We start from the raw sequence: 23,373 nt of genomic DNA, 5'->3' as shown, positions 1-23,373 counted from the left end.
TCCAATGAAAAGATATTAAATTCATTCATTAATGATAATTAAAACGGACCCATATATTTATTATTATAGGTAAATTTAAAATTATTTATTATTAAAATAGGATGTAATGAAATATATCAAAATTGTACATCTAATATGTGAATGATACATCATTGATACTCACATAAGTGTGCATGATGAGTGTTTAACATATTAAAACTATATATATATATATATATATATCACACATTATTTATAGATATAATATTTACCCTCAAACTTAACCCTTATGTTGATATTTTGTATTTACATGTCGGATTTGTTTTTTGATTGTAATTGGAACTTCCAATTGAGACGGAGTCTTGTGGTGAGGTTGAGAATGAACTATGGCATTCACATTCAAGATCATCAAAACCCCAAAGTTCTTCGTGATCTTCCACTTCTTCGGACATTCTCCATTTTTCCTTGTCGATTTCTTCCTCGGATATAATTATTTCCAATACCTATCAAAAAAATTTTATAAAAAAAATCATCATCATAGTTAATTGTCCATTTAATCAAAAATTTTCCCATAGGATTTAATATAATTGTAGATTTTATCAATAGACTTGCAAAAATAAGACAAGGATAATATGAGCATGTGAAAATTAGAAGAGATTTATGTTCAAGGAACTTAGGATGTTCAAGGAACTTAGGTGCACAGCTGGAGAACTAGCAGCATCATTGCTAATTTCAACCCTTGAAAATCTAAAATGTACAAGATTTTTATATATATAAATCCACTAATATGGAATAATAAGTCATTTAAAACTTTGTGGTTTAAAAAAAATCTCTTATTTTTAAAAAACAGGATTTGAAAAGATCATTTCATATGGGGGTTTTGAGCCTATTTGACATTTCATATGGTGCTAAAATGTAATTTACCCAAATTTAGTTTTAGGAGTTAATTTCTGTATCAACCTTTACTTGTATGAGCATCCATTTGTTTGAGCTCAAAAATCAACAAAAATAGATTCACGAAGGTTTAATTACTGAATCACTTCTCAATGGCATGTTTCAGGTTCGGTTAGACTAGATCCATTCGATTTCTAAACAAGATTACTAATCCTTAACTTTTCGAGGAATCCTTCATGGTATTTACATGAGGTTCATCGTTAAGAAAGTCTCCGATCGTTTCTTGTTAGAATCTCTAACATGTACAAGATTTTTTGAATGACTAAACTACCATTCGAAAGCTGAAAACACACGAAAGGAAAGTTACAATTTTGGTTTTGTATGTTTTTTTTTTTCGATTTTGGTAACCAGTATTGACAAACTTTAGTTTAAATCATGTATCTTTCGATTTTTTGTGCAATTTCAACATATAGTAGTACCAAATGTGCAGTTTTTCCAACAGACTATTAATTTAAGCAACACGTTTATAATTTTTAAGCAATCGAATGCTAGGAGACTTTTCTCCATATGCTTCCTAGCCTGTCGTTATCACTCAAATCTTCCTAATCACATGTATGAAGCAGATATATTGCCTAATTTCCCACAAAGAATAAAGTTAATGGTTAGGTGAAGAAAAAAGAAAAGAAATCAAACACCTCCCATATAAAATATGCTTAAAATCACTTGATATGGAGACAACAAGGCTATCAATCAGATTAAATTATACGTGTAAGTTTGATATTACGGTCTCTATCAGAAACTAGAAAAGTTAGTGTACACGTTTTGAAAACACGGGAAGTTAATAGATTTTTTTTCATGTGGGATTTTCAACAATCTCGAGATTTCACTGAACAAGTATATGTAATTATTCTTTAAAAAAATTGTATCACTCTGTCAATAAGAATGCTTATTGTTAATTGTCTCACATAGGTTGGATAAAATACATGGGAGTTGTATATATAGGCTTGGACAATCCTCCTCTCTTGAGCTAGCTTTTGGGGTTGAGTTAGATCCAAGTTCCAATCTTAAACATGGTATAAGAGTTCGGGTTCCACCGTTATGTGTTGGACCACCCGTTCTGCCCATAGTTGGGTCATTTGTAAACTTCACGCTCCAGATGTTCATTCCTGGGCGTGAGAGGGTGTGTTAATTGTCCCACATCGGTTGGATAAAATACTTGGGAGTTGTATATATGGACTTGGACAATCCTCCCTCTTAGCTTTTGGGGTTGAGTTAGGTCCATGTTCCAATCTTTAACACTTATATTGAATAACTATTGAGAAAAGGATGATGTAGAATAACGGGCATTCAAGAAAGCTTCTTCTATCATGACAGATCGATCATACTTTTGGAGTAATGAATGTTTCCTATGTTCTGAGCCGAACTAGAAAATCCCACATCTCTCATGTTAACCTCTCAATCAAATCTCAAATCGAAACAAGAAAAATGTACAAATATATATTCGGCATAACGACAAGCCAACAAGAATTCCATAAACATTAGCAGAAGTAGGCATTGATTTTATGCATAATGCATGATATTTAGTACAGAAAAAGGGAAAATCAGAAAGAATGAGATCACCTCACTCATCGTCGAGCGCCAGACAGAAGAGGCTCGAATGCATAGAGATGCTGCATATGCCAGCCTATTAAGCTGCATTTCGTTGTAATCATCTACAAGCCTCGGATCAATCACGTCTTTCGTATTTCCTTGATTTAATAATGGTCTGGCCTATCGGATTAGCAGCAGGACATTAAATGATAATTGAAACATAGTTTGAGGAGGAGGGGGGGAGGGGGAAGCTTGATTATGTATTTTGGAATTACCCAACTATGCAAACTCTGATGAGAGTTATCCACAGGTTTCTTTCCAGAAATAAGCTCTAGTACAAACACTCCAAATGCAAATACATCGGTCTTCTCATCTACGACCCCGTGCATAAAATACTCCGGCGCTAAGTGTCTGCCATATGCAAGGACCAAATGTCATCTTCTGCGACACTGGGTGTTAGATTTTCAACTACATGAATAGGATACACATCACGTTTCTCACGATACAAACCGCATGCATATCAGAATTTTTCAAGCCATTGCATCATTGCGTGACCGATCAATTTTCGATAAGTCATAATCTATAACCATTAGTAGTTTAGCAAATCAAATCTTTTAAATCAACCATTCAATGGTCGAATCGTCACGTTTTGATTGTTTCAAAAAAAAAAATGGCAATCCCTATTCCCCAACATTGATGAAACTCATGACAAAACATCCACTCAGTATAATTACATGATATGTAAAACCGAGTTTTTTAGACATGAATTCAGTGAAGAAAGATTAATGTGTACCCAAATGTTCCTTCTATCGGAACTATCGAATGATGACTCCATTGAGAAGGGAGCCATTTTGCCAATCCAAAATCAGATATCTGTAAACATGTAAATACAAAAACACAGATTAAAAACTCTTCCATGAAAATCAGTAGCCTGAAACAAGTAAAGATTGAAATATTGCCTGCGGTTCAAAATCTGCAGTCAATAAAACATTTGATGCCTTGATATCCCTATGGATTATTCTCCTGGGACACCTCTTATGCAAGTAATGTAGGCCCCTAGCTGTTCCAACTGCAATTTTATGCCTTGTTTTCCAGTCCATCACTGGCAATTTCTCATCTGCACCAGAAACCAATAATAAATAATTTTAAAAAATCCCATAAATTTTCACAATCATGGACTTGATGATTTTATAATTATATACTTGATATTTTTTAAAAAGTATTTATATAGAGAAAATTTTAATTTTTTCTTCATCAAATCACGAGCTAAGCTTAAATCCACTTGTTCAAGGCCTGACTGCAGATATTCATGCATGATTTCACCCAAAAAAACAAAACAAAACAAAAATAAATAAATTCGACCCAAAACCCACAAACGATCTCCATCGAGTTTCTACTCAACCCGATTGTCGTACCATGAAGAAGAGAAGAAACAGAGCCCTCTGAAGAGAACTGGAAAACAAGGTAGAGGCCATTATCAAGACAGCAACCAAGAAGCGAAGTAACATTTGGATGCGAAACATGCCCCAATGTCCCAATCTCACTCAAGAACTCCTTCTCTTTTCTCTCATCATTCGACGTTTTCGACAACCTTTTCACTGCAATCGCTTCCCCGTCTTCTAAAACTCCCCTGTAAACCTCAGCATATCCCCCTCTCCCTGCCATATTATCTGCAAAAAACAAGATTTGATTATTTTCTTAGCTTCCTCCCTATCCATTTACAAATTTTAAGGATGAAAAACATGGTTTCATTAGCTTACAACCTTCATAATCCTTACTTTACTCAAAATAAAAACATCAGAATCTGAAGCAGAAAGACAAGAGTGAACCTTGGGAGAACCCATCGGTGGCAGCAAAGATTTCTTCATAGGAAAAGCATTTCCAAGTGGGTTTTTGAAATGGCTGTGAGACGGTGGGTTGGTTTCCTTGAGCGGCAAAAGTGGAATCTTTGGACGACTCCTTGTAGGAGAAGAGGCGCTTCAGCCTGGCAGTACGTATGTATTTCATGACTTGTACTTTGAGAGGATCACAGGCGGTGTGTGAGACTTTGCAGAGGACTCCAAGATCAAAGTACACTGGAGATACACTTAAACAAGACAGAGTGGCAAGCAGGTGAGATACAGTTCTGCTCTGTAATTAATTATATTAAATTCTTTTTTTGGCAAGTTTTTTTGTCATTAACGAGTATAATAAAACAGAAATTTGTATGAGACAGTTTCAAGGGTTGTATTTTTTGAGATGGATCTTTTATTTGAGTCATCAATGAAAAAGTATTATTTTTTATGTTAAAGTATTACTTTTTATTGTGAATATAGGTAGGATTGACCCGTCTCACAGATAAAGATTCGTGAGACCGTCTCACAAAAGACCTACTCTTATTCTAAATAAGAGGAATTTTTAAATTTAAAAAAAAAACGAAATTTGTTATATTAAGGAATAAAAAGTTTTTTTTAGACGCATGGTATATGAGAAAACGAGGTATTTGACTTGTTTAAGTAGAAAAATCAATTTTTTTTAATATACTCTCTTGATCGATTAAAGTTATTTCGATTAGTTTTAGTACAATAATTTTGTTTTAGAGTTCCAAAATATTCCTTCTATCTAAATTGGTTTTGATATATAGAAAAAAGATATTAATAATTGGTTATTATTTTATTATTTGACATTTGTATATTATGTGCGACGGTTGATGAGCATCATTAGATGTTCACATGAACACATGAATCTTTTGAGATGTCTATGAGGTATACACCAACGTACGTCCATAATATCAAAATTTTATATATGTGTGTGTGTTTGATCTCACTGACATACTGTGACATTTATGTTAACATCGTTGAAGTGACGTCTCCATATTAGATATGATGAAACTATACATCTAATAAATAGATATCTCATCAATGGAGTATACAGTAAATTAAATACTCGAGAGATCAATTATATATATAATTTAGTGCAATTTTTCAATGATCTAGTGCTCCAATTTTAAAAATACAACGAGTGTAGCTCAAATTATTAGAATGATAGGCCTTAAAAAAATCTTAGGCAGAGTAGATTTAAAATTCGGACTAACCCGTTGTTTTTAAGCCTCTCCCCTTAATTGAAATGATTGGCGTTTCATTAAACAGGGAGCATAATTATTGAGGAAATAGTGTACTAATTAATCAGCAGGAAATGATTGGAGTGGTTGAATTAAAGCACAAAACGAGTCAAATCCAACACGAACCCATTAATTGTGAGTACAACCATAAGCGATAGGTGTGGTCTGAAAAAAAAATTCAAATTAAATTTATCCATTTTTGGTTATAAGTTTAATTTTATTTAATAATATAAATATCTCATTTTACAAAAAAAAAATTATTTATAGAATCTCCAAACAATGATTTATAGTGATTTGGAATTGTAAATGTTATTTTTGAATTTACACTTCTCTATAATATTTTATTAGCGTTGAGGTGTTTTAATATATTTTATGTTTTTCTAAGTAATTCGGTGTAATCACAGCATGAAATCTAAACCAACTGCGACCATATGCATATATTATAATAATATTATTTACAAAAACACTCCTTAATATTTCTCTTAAACTCGACAAGAATCATCATCAGAGCACATTCTCATTAGTTGTGAGATCGGTTATATAAATTTCAGTCTTCCAAACTAAGCGATTTTTTCACATATAATCTCTTAAATCAAGATCTAAGATATCATTCTTAACCACTTTTATCCAAATTTTCAATGACATGCTTCTCCTTTTACTTCTTCCATTAACCTATCAATTTAAGATATATCGGACTGAGATCGTGTTTGGTCTCATCTTCACATTATCAAATCATATTGGACATCTCTCATTAATTTTGCTATCTCTTGGGTTACAACTAAATATCTCAAAATCATTTCATTCTTAATTTTACCATTACGTGTTTTGTCACACATCCATCTTGACATATACATCCATGTCACTGCAATCTTATGTATATGTAGTCAGGTAGTGGCCCAACACTCCGAGTCATAAAAAATAGTTGGTCGAACAATTGTCTTATAACAGTGTCTTTTCAATCTCGTAGACATCATTCCACCGTATAACACTCATGATGTCATCCTGCATTTCATCTACTCTTCTTTAATCCTATAGTTTATATCATCTCTAATGGCTCCGGTCTTTTGGATAATATATCTAAATAACGAACAATTTCACTCTGAGATTTCTCGGCCTTGAAAAATAAAAATAATATTTACTCATCATGAATATTAAATTAGATCCGACTACAAACAGGCATTAATTTGATTCTATAAATATGGTTGAAATAGTGGAGATTAACCAAATAATAGCACTTGACAACAATCGATTTATTCAACTCTACTTTTGAGGTAATATCCCGAATGCCAAGTGTAAAGGGATCATACATGTTTTTTTCAAGTGAGCCAACATGAGTTAGCGTAGAGTCCAACGATCCACAACAATCGACGGAGTCAGAAACATGTCAAAACGAGGGCGGATCCGAGGGTGAGAATGGACACGAGATAATAAGAACGGACGAGGGAATAAATCTGAGAATTGCGTGGCCGAGGATTGGCGCTCCAAATGATATAAAGAAAGATCTTTAGATGCAGTTGCACATAATAATGTTTAGTCCTTTTGGAAAGCAATTTTGTCCAAAAATGTATTTCCAATCAACTGTTTTCCTCAAAGAATCCCCACCCCTTGTTTTCTTGGAGATTGCATGATAATTATTAATGCATCAAATGGGAGGCAGAGTTATCTATATCCAGCTATTATACATACAAGTAAACATAGTGATAACAAGCTCTTGAGCTGGGAGTTGAGCTTCCAGACGATCATGTAAAAACTTCTTTTCATTTTCACCTGTAATCGAGCTTGAGACGAAGACTTAAAAGCCGACTCGACTCATCTTATAGCCTCAGTCACCCTCTAATACTTAAATCCTAATAGCAGGAGTTGAAAGAATACTATAAATAAACCAGGAACTTCTAAAGCAGAAAGGGACGGTCCAACACATCAGAATCTGCAACTTTTTAGCTATCCAAATCGAAATATAATGGGTTCAATGAAGATTAAGAAATTACAGCATTTAATTTCAAAGTACCATACCCAATCTCAGTGCCAAAGCTTCATGCAAAATCCAGGGGGGACTGCAGCGCATCTTTTGTTAGAAGCAACTTCACTAAAGATGTCCGCAAGTTGTCCAGCCAGAGATGAAGGATCCTCAATAAATGTATCTATAAAAACTTTCACGACCCTTACCTCCCGAGATGTCGCTCTCATGCTATACCACGTCAAGAATTTCTGTCTAAACGTTGTATCTATGTGACCCTCACACTCCAACCATCGAATCACTTTCACATAGTACTCAAACTCCTTGTCTCCTATGCCGTTACTTTGCTCATCTCCCATTTCTCCACTTCTCTTGAACGCTATTTCAACACCGTTCTCATTAATTTTTGTTCGATTGCTCCTTCCATTTACGTCTTTCATGCTCTCCATCTTGGACGGAGTGATAGGCAAGCCAGTTTCTGAACTATCCACGTATGGAACATATTCCAAGCTAGTACGACGAGGTGTTTTGGAACCATTATCACAACATCTTGTTTCCTCAACCATTTGGCCACTGGGCAACTCCTTGTTTCTGACGTTCAAAGCCTCGTCATTTCCCATAGGACCTTCATCCAAGAAAGAGATAACATCTTCTGTAGTCTCCTCGTGTGGTAAGTTTGTAGTAGCGGTTTCATCATTATTACTACAAAATGGAGGATAATTATCCCTTCTATTCTCGTTATTAGTCTCATCTTCTATTGAAGAAGGATTTGAGAGACTGCTACAGTTGCTTGCTGGACTTTGGGTTCTTTCTACTTCCGAGCTCGTAGAGTTCAAATTTAGAACCTCGTCTTGGGAATTTCTGGTTTGAAACAGGAGTTCGCAGAATCCGGTTTCTCTACCTGTGACGAGGGGGACAACTTTGAGGAAATAATGTGTTGCGGGGGTAAGACCGGATATAAGAAACTTGATCTTCGGTTCAAACAATCTGCAAGTTGGTTCCAAAGGGTACTCTGCATCATCAACTTTCCGATGCCATAGGGTGTAACTTGAGACGTTTCTGAGATTCGAATCATCAGAATCAAGAATCACTGTCACTGATGACGCATGTAAATCTTCAAATTTAACTAGCTTTTCTGCAAAAAGTATTGGCATCATAGTTATATAGAATCCCCTGAACAGTCTAAATGGTTAAAGCAAAGATTAAGTTTTTTCCCCTTTTGTTCCATTTTTAGGAAGAGAGGGCATACCAGGTGTGTAAGACACTCTGTTAGAAAGGATTAAGTCAAGAGACTCAATAGCAAATGTACACAGTCGCTGAATTTCTGGGCCAGACGAGAGTCTATTCACAATCCCTCTAGCCTTCTTCACGGGTAAACCAGTTAGAGGACCCACATCATCTTCGAGCTTTTTCACCGCTCCATCAACAATTTCATACAGGTTCTGGTAGATTTTAGTACCATCAAGCATTTTTTGGCCTAAGGAGAGCCTATAGCACAGTATGTCCACCCGCCTCGTATCACTCGCCACTACCAGTTGTTTTCTCCAAGAACTGCGTGATATCTTACACATTTAATTAATGTATATCTTATAGTGCTCCTTAAATAGGTATTATGTAATTCTATAAACAAATTCCAACCAAAATATAGATGTTAAGAATCATACTTAAGTGCAGTTTCCTAGTGAAAGAACAAGAGAACAGAGAAATAGGAAGCAAGTTTAGACGTTTACCCGAGCAAGTCGTTCACTTTACCACAAGATACACAACGGAAGCTCCCATCAAGTCCCTTACCCTGCCTATCCTTTGAAATGCCTGATTTTTCATGTCGTAAGGCACATTCAAGATGGCACGACATACTACAAGCCATACCAAGAAATGGAGGATCTGAGTTGCAAATCAACCAAAGGCTTGGGTCCTTATTATCATCATACTGGAGACAAATGCAGCATGAACACCGTTTGCAAAACCCATCATGACTATTCAGTTTAGCCTTGCAAGCCGAGTTTTTGCAGTATATTGTACTTTCCAAACAGGTATCAGGCGTAACAAGAAGGCAATTAGGACAGTCGGATTTCCTTTGCCTTTTAAGAGTTCTTTCACCATTTTCTTCAGATTTATCTGTTTCCAAAACATTCGCAGTTCCAAGCTCCAGAGCCTTTTTGTCATGTACGATTTTCAGAAGAAGTTCAATTATTTTCGATTTAGTTAAGCCAGTGTACTTCCTTTCTTTTCCAAGCTCAGCGCAAAGGACCTGCAGTATCTCTTGACGACTCCAAGCCTGCAGCATTTCTGGGGCCACTTCAGACCATTTTGACAACTCGTAGACAAGCTCTCTCTTTTGATCCATACTCAACTGACGGCACTTTGATGAGTCATACATCAATGCTGGACAAAAACAAAAGGGACTTGAACAATTAAGTATCATTTGAGAGTTGAGACACAATTACATGATGGCAGAAAAATAAATAAATCTTCCAAATAGCCATTCCGATCATTACACATGGGACAAGGGCTTTAAGACAACCCGCAGCCGAGGGAAGACAATACCCTATAAGGAATCGGTTTCACAAGGGCCTCGGAGATGTCCGACAACAGATGGGAAAATTGCTGAGGAGCACCAATTATTTTTTTGTCCTCTGTAGCGATAAATGTGGCAACATAATCCAACTGCAAGCAATTAACTGTGCATTTACTATTGACTATAGTTTTTTATGCAGTGGACACCTTTTACGATATACACAATTGTAAAATCAAAGGAACACAAAATTAATCCACTGAATGAAACGTGAAAACAATCTAATCAAGTTGCAAGTGTTTATCCTTGCAGTCCCATGAAGAACCATGTACAAAACACACTTTTTGGCTTTGCTATCTTTAGATCGAATTGGTTGTATTATTTGCGGCATTGTTGAGCATTTGAATTCACATAGACGAAAATCAATTTAACCCAAATTATGAATTCATGAAAAAAATAATGGACTCGCTACCAATGCACCCACACCGATATGAAGTCAGTAGACTACTTACACGGTTTCATACGCAAATTCAAGAAATTAACATATGACTGATGAATTACTTGATTGAAGATATTAACTCTGATGCATTATTCAATTACAGAAAGATTAGAATTTCCTAAACTATTCATTAGAAAATGCATTGAAGTAACTCGCCTCCATGTTTGACTTTCACAAAAACACCACGTTGAGGACTGCTCAAGCACATAATCGATACAATATTATAAGCAAAATTTCACCATAAGCATGCGTGAGTATCAATTTTCACAGGGAAAAAAAAGAAAGCCAAAAAAAAGTAATCAATTCTCACACACTAAACGGATCGACTGAACAACCGATTCTTCCCAAACTCTTGAAAAACAAAATAGAACTTTTTCCCATCAGAATCGTCGAAATAAACCACATAAACATCAAAAAAGGAAAAAAAATAGTAAGAACACAACAAACCCAGAAAAATAAACGCATAAAAAGTCATATAAAAACTAAAATCTTTACCCTCCAAAGACAACGCATCCATAACAGGCGTCGCTTCAATAACAAAAGCCCATTTTTCCTGACCCTGAAAAACAAATTCTTCAACCCCACATAAACAAACTCGAGGCAAGAAACCCACATGTCTGAAGAATAGGGAAGATCACATTTACCAAGAAGCGAGAGATCCATGACGAAACGAGCCTTCAACGTGGGCTTTTCAAACCCGAATCACAAATTTTTCTTGTAGACACATATATATATAGTGCAAGCCTGCAGGGAGAGAGAGGTAAAAAGGATGCGATGGAAAACGAATAAATAGACGAGGGCAAGGGAAGCAACAGGGTGGAAAAGCGGCTGGAAAATGTACTTTGGCCTTTTCACCTTTTCCACCCTTTCTGCGTCGGATACATCCAAATCTTGAATTGTAAACCATGCAATGCAAAACGTTTACAGATTTTAGTGCTGGTCCATTTCTTGGATAATTAATATATTTTACAAATCAAATCATTTCAAGATTGGGATTGGTCAAAGTTTTGCGTTATATTGCTTTGGCTTTTCCACTGTGATAAGAAAGATTATCCTAGTTTTGCTTTCTATTTTCTTAAAATGACTTTAAGGGTTAATCTATTCAATTTCAGTGCAGTCAGATTCTTATTATGCACTAAAAATTTTAGCGAACTTTTCCAAAAAGTATGCAAATCACATTAGTCTTACGTCGGGGAAACTCTGTATATATTCACTTGAGAGATTATTTATTGGAGGAATCAAATTATTTTCTATTACAATGGTTTACTAAAATTTATTTGGTAGTGTTTGTATGGAGAGATGTTCAATGGTGTGGGTAAGTTGGCCAGATGAAGTTGGTTGTATTAATGTCAGCGTTGATAACTTTAGGCTATGTTTGGTATGATTGAATGAAATAAAATAAGAATATAATGAATTTTAGAATGAAATGAAAATAAAAATAGAATCATATATCTAAATATGTTTTTTTACTTCAATTTAATAATATGATATTTAAGTAACAGAATAATTAACATAGTTAAAAAATAAAATTTTACATAATTAAATTTTAAAATATAATTAAAAATTACACATAATTAGATAAAAAAAACACAAAATTAAAAAACTTACACGCAATTAAAAAATCACAAATAATTAAATGTAATAAACTATTATATCAACATTTGGTTGTTAGAGCATTGAGAACTGAATTTAGAATAATTTGGCGAAAGAGTATTGATACCATCATTTCTCCTTGAATCTATTTTGTATTTGGATTTAAAATGAAATGAACGAGGAGGAAAATTTGATTTTTGGAATAAAAGTAGAAGAAATTGAGCTTTTTTGAAAGTATAAATGAATATGGTTGAATTTTCGAAATATGGACGAAGATACCGGCGCTTGATCCTGCAGCTTCCTCGCCGGTGGGGCATGCTCTTAGGTATCTAAATGATAACCTGAGCCATACAAATTTTGAAAAAGGGGCCAGGAAAAGTATTTGACCTGCCCAAGTGGCCGCCAGGCACCGGCAAACTGAAATACATGTATATTATATTAAGTTTGAGAATTTTAGATTAATTAATTTTTGATGTCATGATCTGTTTTAATAATTATATATATTAATAAATTATTAAAATTTTAATGTAAGTCATATGTAGTTGGGCGGATAAAATCTTTGTTTTTTATACATTAAATCGTATGTTCAATTCCTATTTGGGTTTTTTTTTATTTCTTTCTTTTTTCTATTTATTTTTAATTCATATATCAAAATTACATTATAGCCACTCACTATTTCTTATAATTATATTTTGATCCTCATTTAAATTTAAAATAAATGAATTATAAAAAAATATTGTTGCGTATGTCGCACTAGTTTCCATTAATTTTTCGGTTAGTTTATTAATCCGCCACTTCGTAATTCAATAAGCTAGCTGTTAGGATTTGAAAAAAAATTAATTATATGAAAGTCACTGCCCCATTTTTATTTTATTTTAAAAAAAAAGACATTAGTTTAAATTGAATTAAATAAAAAAAATACTTTCCTTAACAAAAAGGCATGCATGCTTTAATTAGTCGGGTAAAAAAAACAAAGATGTTTTAATGAGTATGTCTCTTATGAGACATCTTCACGATTTATATATGTGATCTGAGTCGATTTAACTCATACTTGACATGAAAAATAATTTTATGTCATAACAAGTAATTTTTTTATGAGTTGAATCGAGTTAGAAATTTGTTTTAAAAAATTAATCCGTGAACGATGATAATGTTCCTTATACAATTGCTTTTTGAAGTTGGTTGAACTACCAGATATATTTAAATATTTAATCCATTTCACATTATACATTATTGCAATCTTTGAATATAATATAGTAATAAATATAGGTGTGGTCTAATGGCGGATAAAGATTGGATTAAGAATTAAATATTTTGAAATATATTTTGACGGTGATTTTTCTATCATATATGAGAAGTTTGTGAAAGATTCTTGTGAAAAATTTCATTAAAGTCTAATTAATTTTTTCTCGAATAGACTTTGATGTTGTCGGAATTCTTAGTTCATGAGTTGTAGAATCATTAATGAATAAAATGTTCTCACGAACAACTCGTAGAAAAAATTAAATTTTTAAGAGACGATCTCACGAACATGGATTAAATTTAAATACAACTGGGTTGAATGTAATAGATTTTAATTAGGGCCCTATTCAGTTATTTTTATAGTGCAATTTGTTAAAGTTCCAAAAGGTAATGAAATTTTGAAGCACAATTAATCTAAACTTATAATCGAAGAAAAAATATTCAGAATTAATTTTATGTCATGCGAGATCATTGTATTGCAGTTTTTGTTTCTCTTTTTCTGTGCCCGCGCCATCGATTTTTGCCTACCCTTTTCCAAGAATAATGATTTCAAAAATCCCTGGAGACACTGTGTGAGGGGTGTCTTTTAAAATCTTGGTCTTTGGATTAATTCTCTCATTTTTCTTTGTTACATAAATTTAAATTTTGGTGTATATATATTTATATATAGTTTTAATATGTTGATTACCTATCTTATTTATTTATGTGTTCAGCAATAAGACGACACTCACCAATTGTATATACAATTTGGATATGTTTCATATCATATCCAATAGATGACTGTCATCTCATTGGTGGATATGAAGGTGAAAAAAATGTGAGCGACTCAAATAGAAATTCTGTCTCACAAAAATGACATGTGGGACCGTCTCACAAGAGTTTTTGTGTATAAAGTTTTGGTATATTGTTAATCTTTGTGCTCACCAATTATGTTACACATATATCGTATGTAGAATTAGGATATGATTCATCATTGGATAATATACAATATATGATTGTCATCTCATTGGTGGACATAAATGTGGGTTGGATGTGATGAATCGTATCTAAATTGCATGGCCTATAGCTATTTATTTGTAGTGGCCTTCACTAAAAATGGCAAAGTAGATATTAGTATTTCCACATATGGAAAATTCGGTGTTGCCATTGTGTTGAGTTTGGATTTAAAAAAGTATCTGAACAAAAAATTTGATATGACTTTGTAATAAGAAGGATTTCAAAATCTACTATAATGATATAAAAAATAACTAATGGAAGATTTTTTATATGGCTCTGTATCAACTCGACTGTCATCAGTTTGGATATCATCATTCTGTTTCACATAAGCTTATTTCATATCAGTTTGGTTCGTCAGTTCTTCATTCTTTTGTATAGCTGACTAATCATAAATATCTAGTTCAGGTGACTGATGGATCCCTTTATTTACACTGATTTCTTCTTCGTTGTCATCTACCATATCAATAACTTTCATTTGATAGCTTAAATAAGCTAGATTAGTTTTATCATAAATCAAATCAATTTCATCAAAAACCACATGAACAATGTCTTCAACATATAAATTTTTCGTATTGAATACGCGGAAAGTCTCATTGACAGCTGAACGGCCAAGAAATATTTCAACATCAGATTTAACATTAAAAGCAGAAAGATGAGTTTTTTCATTATTATAAATGTAACATTTAACCAAAGGCTGAAAGTATAATAAGTTAGGCTTACTCTCATTTCATATTTCATATAGATTTTTATCGGTCTTTTTGTTAATCATAGATATATTATGTGTATAACATTCTGTATTGATTGCTTTTGTCCAAAATTTTTGTGACACACCAGAATCAGCAAGCATCATCCGTGCAGCTTTATTTAGAGTCCAGTTTCTTCTTTCAACAACTCCATTTTGTTGAGATGTTCTTGCTGCAGAGTATTCATATTGAATTCCTTTATCTAATAAGTACTCATCCAGACATTTGTTACTGAACTCAGTACCTCGATCACTCCTGATCCTCTGAGGTTGATTTAACATTTTGAACACCTTCAAGAAATTTAATCAGTTGGGCATTTGTATGATTTTTACCATTAAGAAATATCATCCAAGTAAATCGAAAAAAAATCATCAACAATCACAAATTCACAATTATATATCTCATTCAACCTAAGCTAATTAAAGGAATCGGTACAAACAAATCTATATGCAACAATTCTAAGTATTTATTAGTCAGTTGGTTGCCTTTATTTTTAAAGCTAGATCGAATCTTCTTACCTAAGTGACATGCTGACCATATATGATTTTTAATAATTTAATGCAATGTAAACCATCAGCTTGGTTCAATTTAGACAAATTATTGATGCATCTGAAATTTAGATGATTAAGTCTTTTTATGTTATAGTCATTGTTTATCATTACTAATAGCAACAAAACAGGTTAGTGAGATTAAATAATTACTATTCCAATCAATTTTATAGGTGTTATCATTTTTAATTTCAATTAACAATATTTGATTATTAGCATTATTGATTAAGCAATTGTTTTTTACGAAATTTAACTAAATAGTCATTATCACAAAGTTGAATAATACTAATCAAATTATAACACATATTTTCAATAAGTAAAACCTCATTAATTATCACATTTTCATGGGTAATCTTACATTTACTCAGGGTCTTACCCTTAGCATTGTCTCTAAAAGTGATCATGTGTCATTCACAGTTGATTATGTTTGAAAGTAGTTTGGCTCGACCAATCATATGCCTTGAACATTCATTTCCAAGTACCAAACCGAATTTTTCAGTTCATCTCGTTTGTTGTTCTGCATATACAAATTAATTCAACTGGTGCCCAATCCTATTTAGGTCCAAACGAGATTAGTCTCTTGGAAACCCACACTTGGATCAATTTGACAAACTGACCTATTTGTTTGTTATGGAAGGGTTGTGCAGAAACATTTGTGTGCAATGCTTGGTGTGTGTGAAATGAAATGATGTTTAGTTTTTCTATCATCACTGGTTCACATGTATCTCTCTTGAACATGCTTGCAGTTGTATTATTGATAAGTTTTAGTCATTTTTGAGTTGACTCTTGCTAGATTGAATCTGCTATCAGACCAATTGGGCTTGACATATGAACTATATGGTGCATACCCAATACCAAAATTTTTGCGTATGTTCATCAGTTCAACAGGTTTATCAACTTAATCGACTTTTGATGTTCATATATCGTATTGGACTTTACAAAGTCAATATATTTCTTTTTGCACATGTTCAGTTTCGATTAAGTAAAACAATCAGTAGGAATTTTATCATTACCACTGAATCCAAGACCAATTTTCTCTCAAGAGTGCTTATGTAGCTCTTGCATTTTTTTAAGATTTACTGACGATTATTCCAAATTTTAATCAGTTCAGCTAGTTTCTTATTCTCATAAATAAGTTGTTAATGCTCTCATTCAGTACTCTGTCATTCTCAATTTTACTTGTCATTAAGTCTCCTTCTTTCTTAGTTCTTCTTTCTTAGTTGGTCTCCTCTCATCCTTCTTTGGCTTGGGACGGTCGACTATGATATGCCCAACTTTCCCACAGTTGAAGCATGTGTTGTTCTCACTGCCGAACTTTTTCTTGTGATGACTGCGTCTACTTGGCCTTTGAAAGTTACCCTGATTTTTCTTAATAAATTCCCAAATGTCTTTACAAATAGTGACATTGCATCACTTCTCAATTGCTTAGCTGACTTCTCTTTTAAGGCACTTTGTTAAGTAGTTGCAGCAGTAAGAGACTTTGTCAGTTTGATTGAAGATTCACCAGCAATTCTTGTTTCTAATTCTAATTCATATGTTTTGAGATCTGCAAATAGATCGTGGAGTTCAAGTTTGTTAAGGTCCTTTGATTCTCGCATATATACCATTGTTTTGACATCTCATTCTTTTGGGAGTGTCCTCATTAATTTCAAGGCTATTTTTCTATTTCCATATTCTTTCCCAAGATCAGTCATTTCAATAATAATGTCGCTTACTCTTTCATCGAAGTCCGACATGGATTCTCCATATTTCATCTTGATACTATCAAATTTTTGGATTGCCACAGACAATTATTTTCCTTTGTTTTATCATTACTTTCACATAATTATATTATATATGTTTATCCCTGTTATATTTGGCAGTGAGACACATTTTGATCTTGTTGAATGTATTCTTGTCTAAAGTTTCGTATAATATGTCCTCGGCTACATTGTCCAGATTTACCTTCTTCTTGTCCTCACCGGTCCATTCCATTATTGGCTTTTCGATCATCTGAGGAGCACCGTCAGAAATGACAATAGCAGTGTTTGCTTTCATGATTCTCATTGGTTCTTCCTTGATGATGTACCACATATCATCGTCTTGAGCAGCTAGATAAGCATGCCTTTTGATCTTTCAATCATCAAAATCTTCTTTAGAGAACACTAAGATCTTACTGAATGATGTCATTTAGAATATTTTGTTCAGAGACAAGAATAAGTCACTCTGATACCACTTTTTAGGATCAAAAATAAATTTAGCGGGGGTTGAATAAATTTATCTCAAAAAATATTTTGGTTGAGTTAGCAACACTGAAATTTTGTTCTTATTAATTGGATTCTCGATAAGTCAACCAGTATGAACTGTGTGTAAGTAGGCTTACTGAAATTGGTTGAACAAATGGCTTATCAAGAAAATTATGAAGGAGGGTAGATTGAAAAGAAAATAAGCACAAAGTTGTTTATGGATATTCGGAGATCTCAAAACTCATATGTCACTTCTTCTTTCTTACGGAAGAAATGTACTAAAAGACTGTAATTACAAGTAATTTGAAATCACCTATTTCATTAGAACTTAACAATGTCTAACTGAACTCTTAGTAAAATTTCAACCTAAATACTTTGATCAGTAAGACTTCTTACTTTCAATTACTGAGATTTCAGAGAGAAATTAGCACAAATTTAGTCTTCAAAATGATTAAATAATGATATATCAGTTGTGCTCACTATTCAATTTGACTCGGAAAGCTTTTACAGAGTAGATCAGTTTGCTTTTATAATCCAAAGATAGATGGTGTAACTGTCTAACTTAGAGCTTGTTCAAATGATATATTTATAGTCTTAATCTGCAACAATAATATTTTCAAAATATATATGTTTCCAAATGCAGATGTCGTTTCCATATCATCGTCCTTTTCTGACATGTTCTGATAGTGCACCGAAATCTGACATTCTGTTTGAGGTTCAGTGACTATTAGTACGGAAAGCTTTATCTGATATTTGAGCTGGGCTCTGATCCTTAATCACTGATCATACTGATTCTTCAGGGTATATATGGATTTGGTTTGACTGATCAACTATAGACTAACAGTTGGGCTTCATCAGTCGACCTAAAATCGGTTTAGCTATCAGTATCTTTTTTATGTTTTATCAGTCTAGCTTTGTAATAAGTTAGACTTCTTAGATCAGTTTTCCTCCTTGAATTCAGTTCGGTTAGGTTCTGTAATTATCATTTGGATATATAACCTTATTCGATCACCAAAATTTAAAATGTTCCAACATTCTCTTGTCGGTTCCTTGGGACAAAAAAAAACACCATAATTTGAAACCGGCCACATGATACATGAACCAAAGTTGATGTATATCAAATAAAGCTAATTTCTAGTATAGGAACTTGAGCAATCTTCGAGGACTTGAGATGCATTTTCTATTATTGTAGATTTTTTTTAGTTTTATTCCGTTTTACCTTTCGTTTTTTCTTTATTTATGTATTTTAACCATAAATTTTATAAAAAGAATTAACAATTGTATTTCATTCAAAATTCAATGCGTTTGGAAAAGTTGAATTCCTTCAGTTGACTTGAACTAGAGCTGAAGATAGTTAGCTAGTCGATCGAATAAGAACTCAAGCACTGATTTTTATTTATTTTTTGATCACTCACAAGAAGTTAAATTAATTCATCTGAAAAGCTCAGAAATAAAACAATGCTGGCCTAAATTTGCTTGGACCAAACACAAGAATCTCTCTTCACCCCCTTCCAAGAACCACAACTGAAATAACTGGTTCCGTTTGTTTTAGAAGACGAGGACGACTTCGACATATTGCGAAGTAATGAATCATGGAATTCCTTGACGGGATCAAGAAACTCCATGTTTTCGGGACACCTGAAGCTGATATCTGGATCAAATTTTTTAGTTTTCCTTGTTCCCCTACTGCCCTTTATCCAAAGCAAGGCCTTATTGGTCCATGCTGAGTCTCTACGCTTTTCTCCACCATCACGCGGCTGAGGTGGTGGCGGATAAGAGCTACGCACCGCCGGTGGAGGTTGGATGACGTCGTCATTTCCTCGTGGGCATTTCGGTGTTTCCGGTTGCATTTCTTCCCTTGGAATTGCTATTCCTTTGTTTTCTTCATGATCCTGCTTGGTTAGTTATTGCAAGAGTATATAAAATTTAATACACTAATAATAATTAAGAAATAAAATAAATAAATAAATAAAAACCGTGCATTCATTAACTTTGTTTTCACGATTTATTAAATTTAATGTTTCTTATAACGTTCATTCAAGAAATTAAATTGATGAACTTTTCATAATTTTCTTGGAAATTTAAGATTTGTAAAATTACAATTAATGGTTTCTTGGTGCACATAGCGAGACATAGCACTAGGATGTTTCTAAAAAATGATGGAAGATGTATGAAGAGTCAAGGAGAGCATTTGAAAGCCAAAATTTAGATTCGAAGAAATTATTTATATAAAAAAAAATTCATTTTGTTTGATCAGATCACGATTCGATATGTCGACTGATTTATAGATCATCTGACACCAAGATACAAGTTATAGAAAATATATACTGAGGTGTAAGTGGAATTCAACGCACCAAAGTAAATAAACAAGGTAACTTGATACTGCAACATGCACGAACCTGCAGTAGTATACCAGCGACGTTCCCTTTTCTGCAACAAGAACCAGAACCGAACATGGAATCCACTGATGAATCCAAACCACGATCCTTCCATGGAATCGAAAATGAGGAAGAAGAAGAAGAAGAAACGCTTGAATCCTTGCCAAATTCCATAAGTTCTCCAAACCTCAAACGCTCCTTCTGATATCTATGACGACTAGAAGCAATACTTTTCTGAACCATTTTCTTGAAACTCTCGACTTTCGACGATTTTAAGTTCGACCCTTTGAACTCATCGTGATCAGGAAGACGAAGCTTTAAGCTCTGCATTAATGGAGAAGGGCTGAGTGGTGGGGTGGTGATTAATCCATCTTCTTGAGGATATATGTATTGTTTTGGTGTTCCAGGCTCTGTCTCCCATTTGAATGGAATCCCAGCTTCGGATTCACTATAAAACAATTCAGATGATTGGTTTAACGAAGGCTTTCTTGCAAGAAATGTTCTGATGCAGAATCCATCGTCACCTTCGAACAGAGAAATTTCTTGTTTTTGATCTTGATGAAGATTACGTTCCGACTCCGACCCCATAAATCATAATCCCTAATTGGATTTTTGGCAATAATGATTATATATTTTGCACTTTGTTTGTTTATATTAATTTCTTGGATGGATGAGTGCTTACGGTTGATGATATTTGCAAGTGTTGATTCATGCATGCTAGCTAGAGTTCAGAGTAGCTATATTAGATTCATGTATGCTAGCTAGAGTTCAGAATAGCTACATTAAGTGGATTCAAATTTCAATTTTAGTAAGCTATAATTGTTTTTTTTAAAATTTTACTCTTTTTTCTCGATGTTTAAAATGCTTATGTGGTGTTGACGTGAGCAATATCATAACAACATTCATGATTAAAAAGAACTAAAATTGTCAAAATCGAAAAATACATGATTAAGATAGAAATTCGAGACGACCAAAATTACAACAGGAGAAACATACGAGACAAAAAATACAATATTCCCTTAATTTTATTATTAAATGAAGATTATATAGTTCAGTTCACCCCATAAAATTGCTTGTTGAATTTAAGCCAACTATAACTATTACGGTAATAGAATAGGGATTGACTTTTATAAGTAAATGTATTTGCATATTTTGCAGGTTACCATGCTCAGCCACAAGAACTCAGATTCATTGAATTCCTGCCCCTTCGGCTACACGAACGCATGCACCACGATAAATTCCATACGATCACAAATATCCACTCCAGTACAGATCTCGGAGTTCTCCTAAGAGTTAGGCTTTTCGAAAGTCATCATATTCATTCAACCTGAGAAAATGTTCACATGACCTTGATTATACAAGACTGTCCGTCCATAAACTATGAATATGGGAAACTGATTGTCGTATGGCACAACTCCATCTAGCTAAATATATTTTATTGATTCACATGCCATAGTGAAAATCAAACAGGGAATCGAATATAAAAGAGTTTCATGCAATTCCATAACTAAAAAATTGGGACATGATGTAGCAAAAGACTTGTGTTCAACCCCCGTGTATATATTGTATTTGACACATCCCAAATCAAATGCAAAAATTACAACATGTCAGGAAGACAAGTATCAAATTCCTTACGTAAAGGAGAGGCGAAAGCAAAAAAACCCTGCAGCGAAATCAAGGAGTCCTCCAACCTCAACCCCAGCCTGCTGAACCAAGTTGTACATAAATGTTGCTTAGAATAAGAAAGAAGCACAATTGGAACATGGAAGGACCAAGATAGCAATATTCAGAACTTCTCATCTGCTAATTCCTACCCAAACATCCATGAGTTTGCAAAGCATAGTTAGCTAATGTCACATTCTTGGGATATAAATATCAGGGTTTCAGAGCTGATATTTTCAAATGCAACAGATAAGTTACATTTAACAATTCGTAAAGACAGTTTAAGCACGAGACATCCACAGAAACTGTATGCATCAATGTTACAGAGTATTCTAAATTTTAGTCAAGTGATCATGAACAGGAAAACAACACAGTGCAAAAGGCAATAGTTGTGCAAGAAGTAGCAATGAGCTGACCTTTTAAAACACATCATCCTCAAACAAGTCCTCGAATCGAAATAAACTCCAAGAAAAATCCGCAAATCAACTCAAAGCAGGTGCGAATTTGATTGTGATTGTATTTTAAGGGCAGGAAATATCAGATCAGAAAAGTTCAACATGAAATTGAAATATTGCCCATTGTATAATGATTCACTACTCACCCCAACAATTAACTGAAAGAGTCCAGAACAGGACCTTGAGATTTCTGTTAATGATGTCACGTCTCAGACAAATCTACAGTGAGACAAATCTACAAACACAACGTGCAATAGCTATTCAAAATACAATCTTTTCACCATTAGAATCTTTCGGGTATCCATTATACTCGAACTTTTCATTTAAAGTAGCACAAATAGCCCTATATTTCAACCTTAATGAATCCATAATATCATAAACTGACTCATTTTCTGGGTCATAAATTGGGTACTTGTGAAGCAACCCATCCATCTGCTTGACGGTCTTCTGGATCCTGACAGAAAAGCAAGCTGGGTCAATCCGGATTGCGGAGTTCCAAACATTAATGCAGCCTCTGTAAAAGCCCAATTCCTCGCCAACTTCAAATCCGGTTTTCAGACCCACTTGACAGCCTTCTTCTTTTCCGGAAAGCAATCCATCTGCATAGCCTTCATTATAACCTTCTTTGAAATGAGTTTCTTCTAAATTAAGAGAGGATTCGAATATGTCCTCAATGGAGTCCATGGAATCGTTGGATAATCAGACCAGTTCCCAGGTCTCAAATTGACTTTTTGGTTATATTTTTTCGTCCAGCCACGCTTCAGAAAGACGAGCTAGATAAAATCCTGTATAATTAACAAATGCAAGTAAAAATTTATTTAATATATTGAGTAAGTCTATTGTGAGACAGTCTCAAGGATCTTTATCTATTATACGGGTCAACTCTGCCTATATTTATAATAAAAAGTAATATTTTTTACATAAAAAATAATATTTTTTCATTAATGACCCAAATAAAATATTCGTCTAACAAAATTACCATGTAAAATTGTTTCAC

General features: G+C 33.7%; 3 protein-coding genes and 1 long non-coding RNA gene across 8 annotated transcripts; all 4 read right to left on the bottom strand.

Annotated features, from left to right (window-relative positions):
* Positions 1-158: 158 nt before the first annotated feature.
* Positions 159-4,594, bottom strand: LOC140991054 (probable receptor-like serine/threonine-protein kinase At5g57670). The gene is made up of 7 exons (XM_073460960.1): positions 4,293-4,594; positions 3,879-4,133; positions 3,423-3,580; positions 3,257-3,336; positions 2,739-2,874; positions 2,494-2,643; positions 159-482 (listed from the first exon to the last, which is right to left on the bottom strand). The coding sequence occupies exons 1-7, from the start codon at positions 4,468-4,470 to the stop codon at positions 267-269; spliced, it is 1,173 nt and encodes a 390-aa protein (XP_073317061.1). The 5' UTR covers positions 4,471-4,594; the 3' UTR covers positions 159-266.
* Positions 4,595-7,227: 2,633 nt separating this feature from the next.
* Positions 7,228-11,387, bottom strand: LOC140991573 (VIN3-like protein 2). 2 transcript variants are annotated; one of them, XM_073461601.1, is made up of 5 exons: positions 11,179-11,385; positions 11,030-11,093; positions 9,251-9,905; positions 8,770-9,071; positions 7,228-8,655 (listed from the first exon to the last, which is right to left on the bottom strand). In XM_073461601.1, exons 2-5 carry the CDS (start codon positions 11,049-11,051, stop codon positions 7,583-7,585), a joined length of 2,052 nt encoding a protein of 683 aa, XP_073317702.1. In that variant the 5' UTR covers positions 11,052-11,093; positions 11,179-11,385; the 3' UTR covers positions 7,228-7,582. The 2 variants fall into 2 exon arrangements, with proteins under 2 accessions (XP_073317702.1, XP_073317703.1); XM_073461602.1 differs by having other exon boundaries at positions 11,030-11,387.
* Positions 11,388-19,178: 7,791 nt separating this feature from the next.
* Positions 19,179-20,968, bottom strand: LOC140956257 (uncharacterized). Its single transcript, XM_073412956.1, has 2 exons — positions 20,281-20,968; positions 19,179-19,773 (listed from the first exon to the last, which is right to left on the bottom strand). The coding sequence occupies exons 1-2, from the start codon at positions 20,845-20,847 to the stop codon at positions 19,348-19,350; spliced, it is 993 nt and encodes a 330-aa protein (XP_073269057.1). The 5' UTR covers positions 20,848-20,968; the 3' UTR covers positions 19,179-19,347.
* A 268-nt stretch (positions 20,969-21,236) lies between these two features.
* Positions 21,237-22,945, bottom strand: LOC140991063 (uncharacterized). 4 transcript variants are annotated; one of them, XR_012177779.1, is made up of 4 exons: positions 22,732-22,945; positions 22,338-22,611; positions 21,895-21,962; positions 21,237-21,586 (listed from the first exon to the last, which is right to left on the bottom strand). It is a non-coding gene; the product is annotated as an uncharacterized lncRNA (long non-coding RNA). The 4 variants fall into 4 exon arrangements; XR_012177777.1 differs by having other exon boundaries at positions 21,895-22,611; XR_012177778.1 differs by lacking the exon at positions 21,237-21,586 and having other exon boundaries at positions 21,681-21,962.
* Positions 22,946-23,373: the final 428 nt, after the last annotated feature.

This window comes from Primulina huaijiensis, chromosome 13 (assembly GCF_012295235.1).
Source record: "Primulina huaijiensis isolate GDHJ02 chromosome 13, ASM1229523v2, whole genome shotgun sequence".
NCBI lineage: Eukaryota > Viridiplantae > Streptophyta > Magnoliopsida > Lamiales > Gesneriaceae > Primulina > Primulina huaijiensis.
This window is presented reverse-complemented; position numbering and strand designations above follow the sequence as displayed.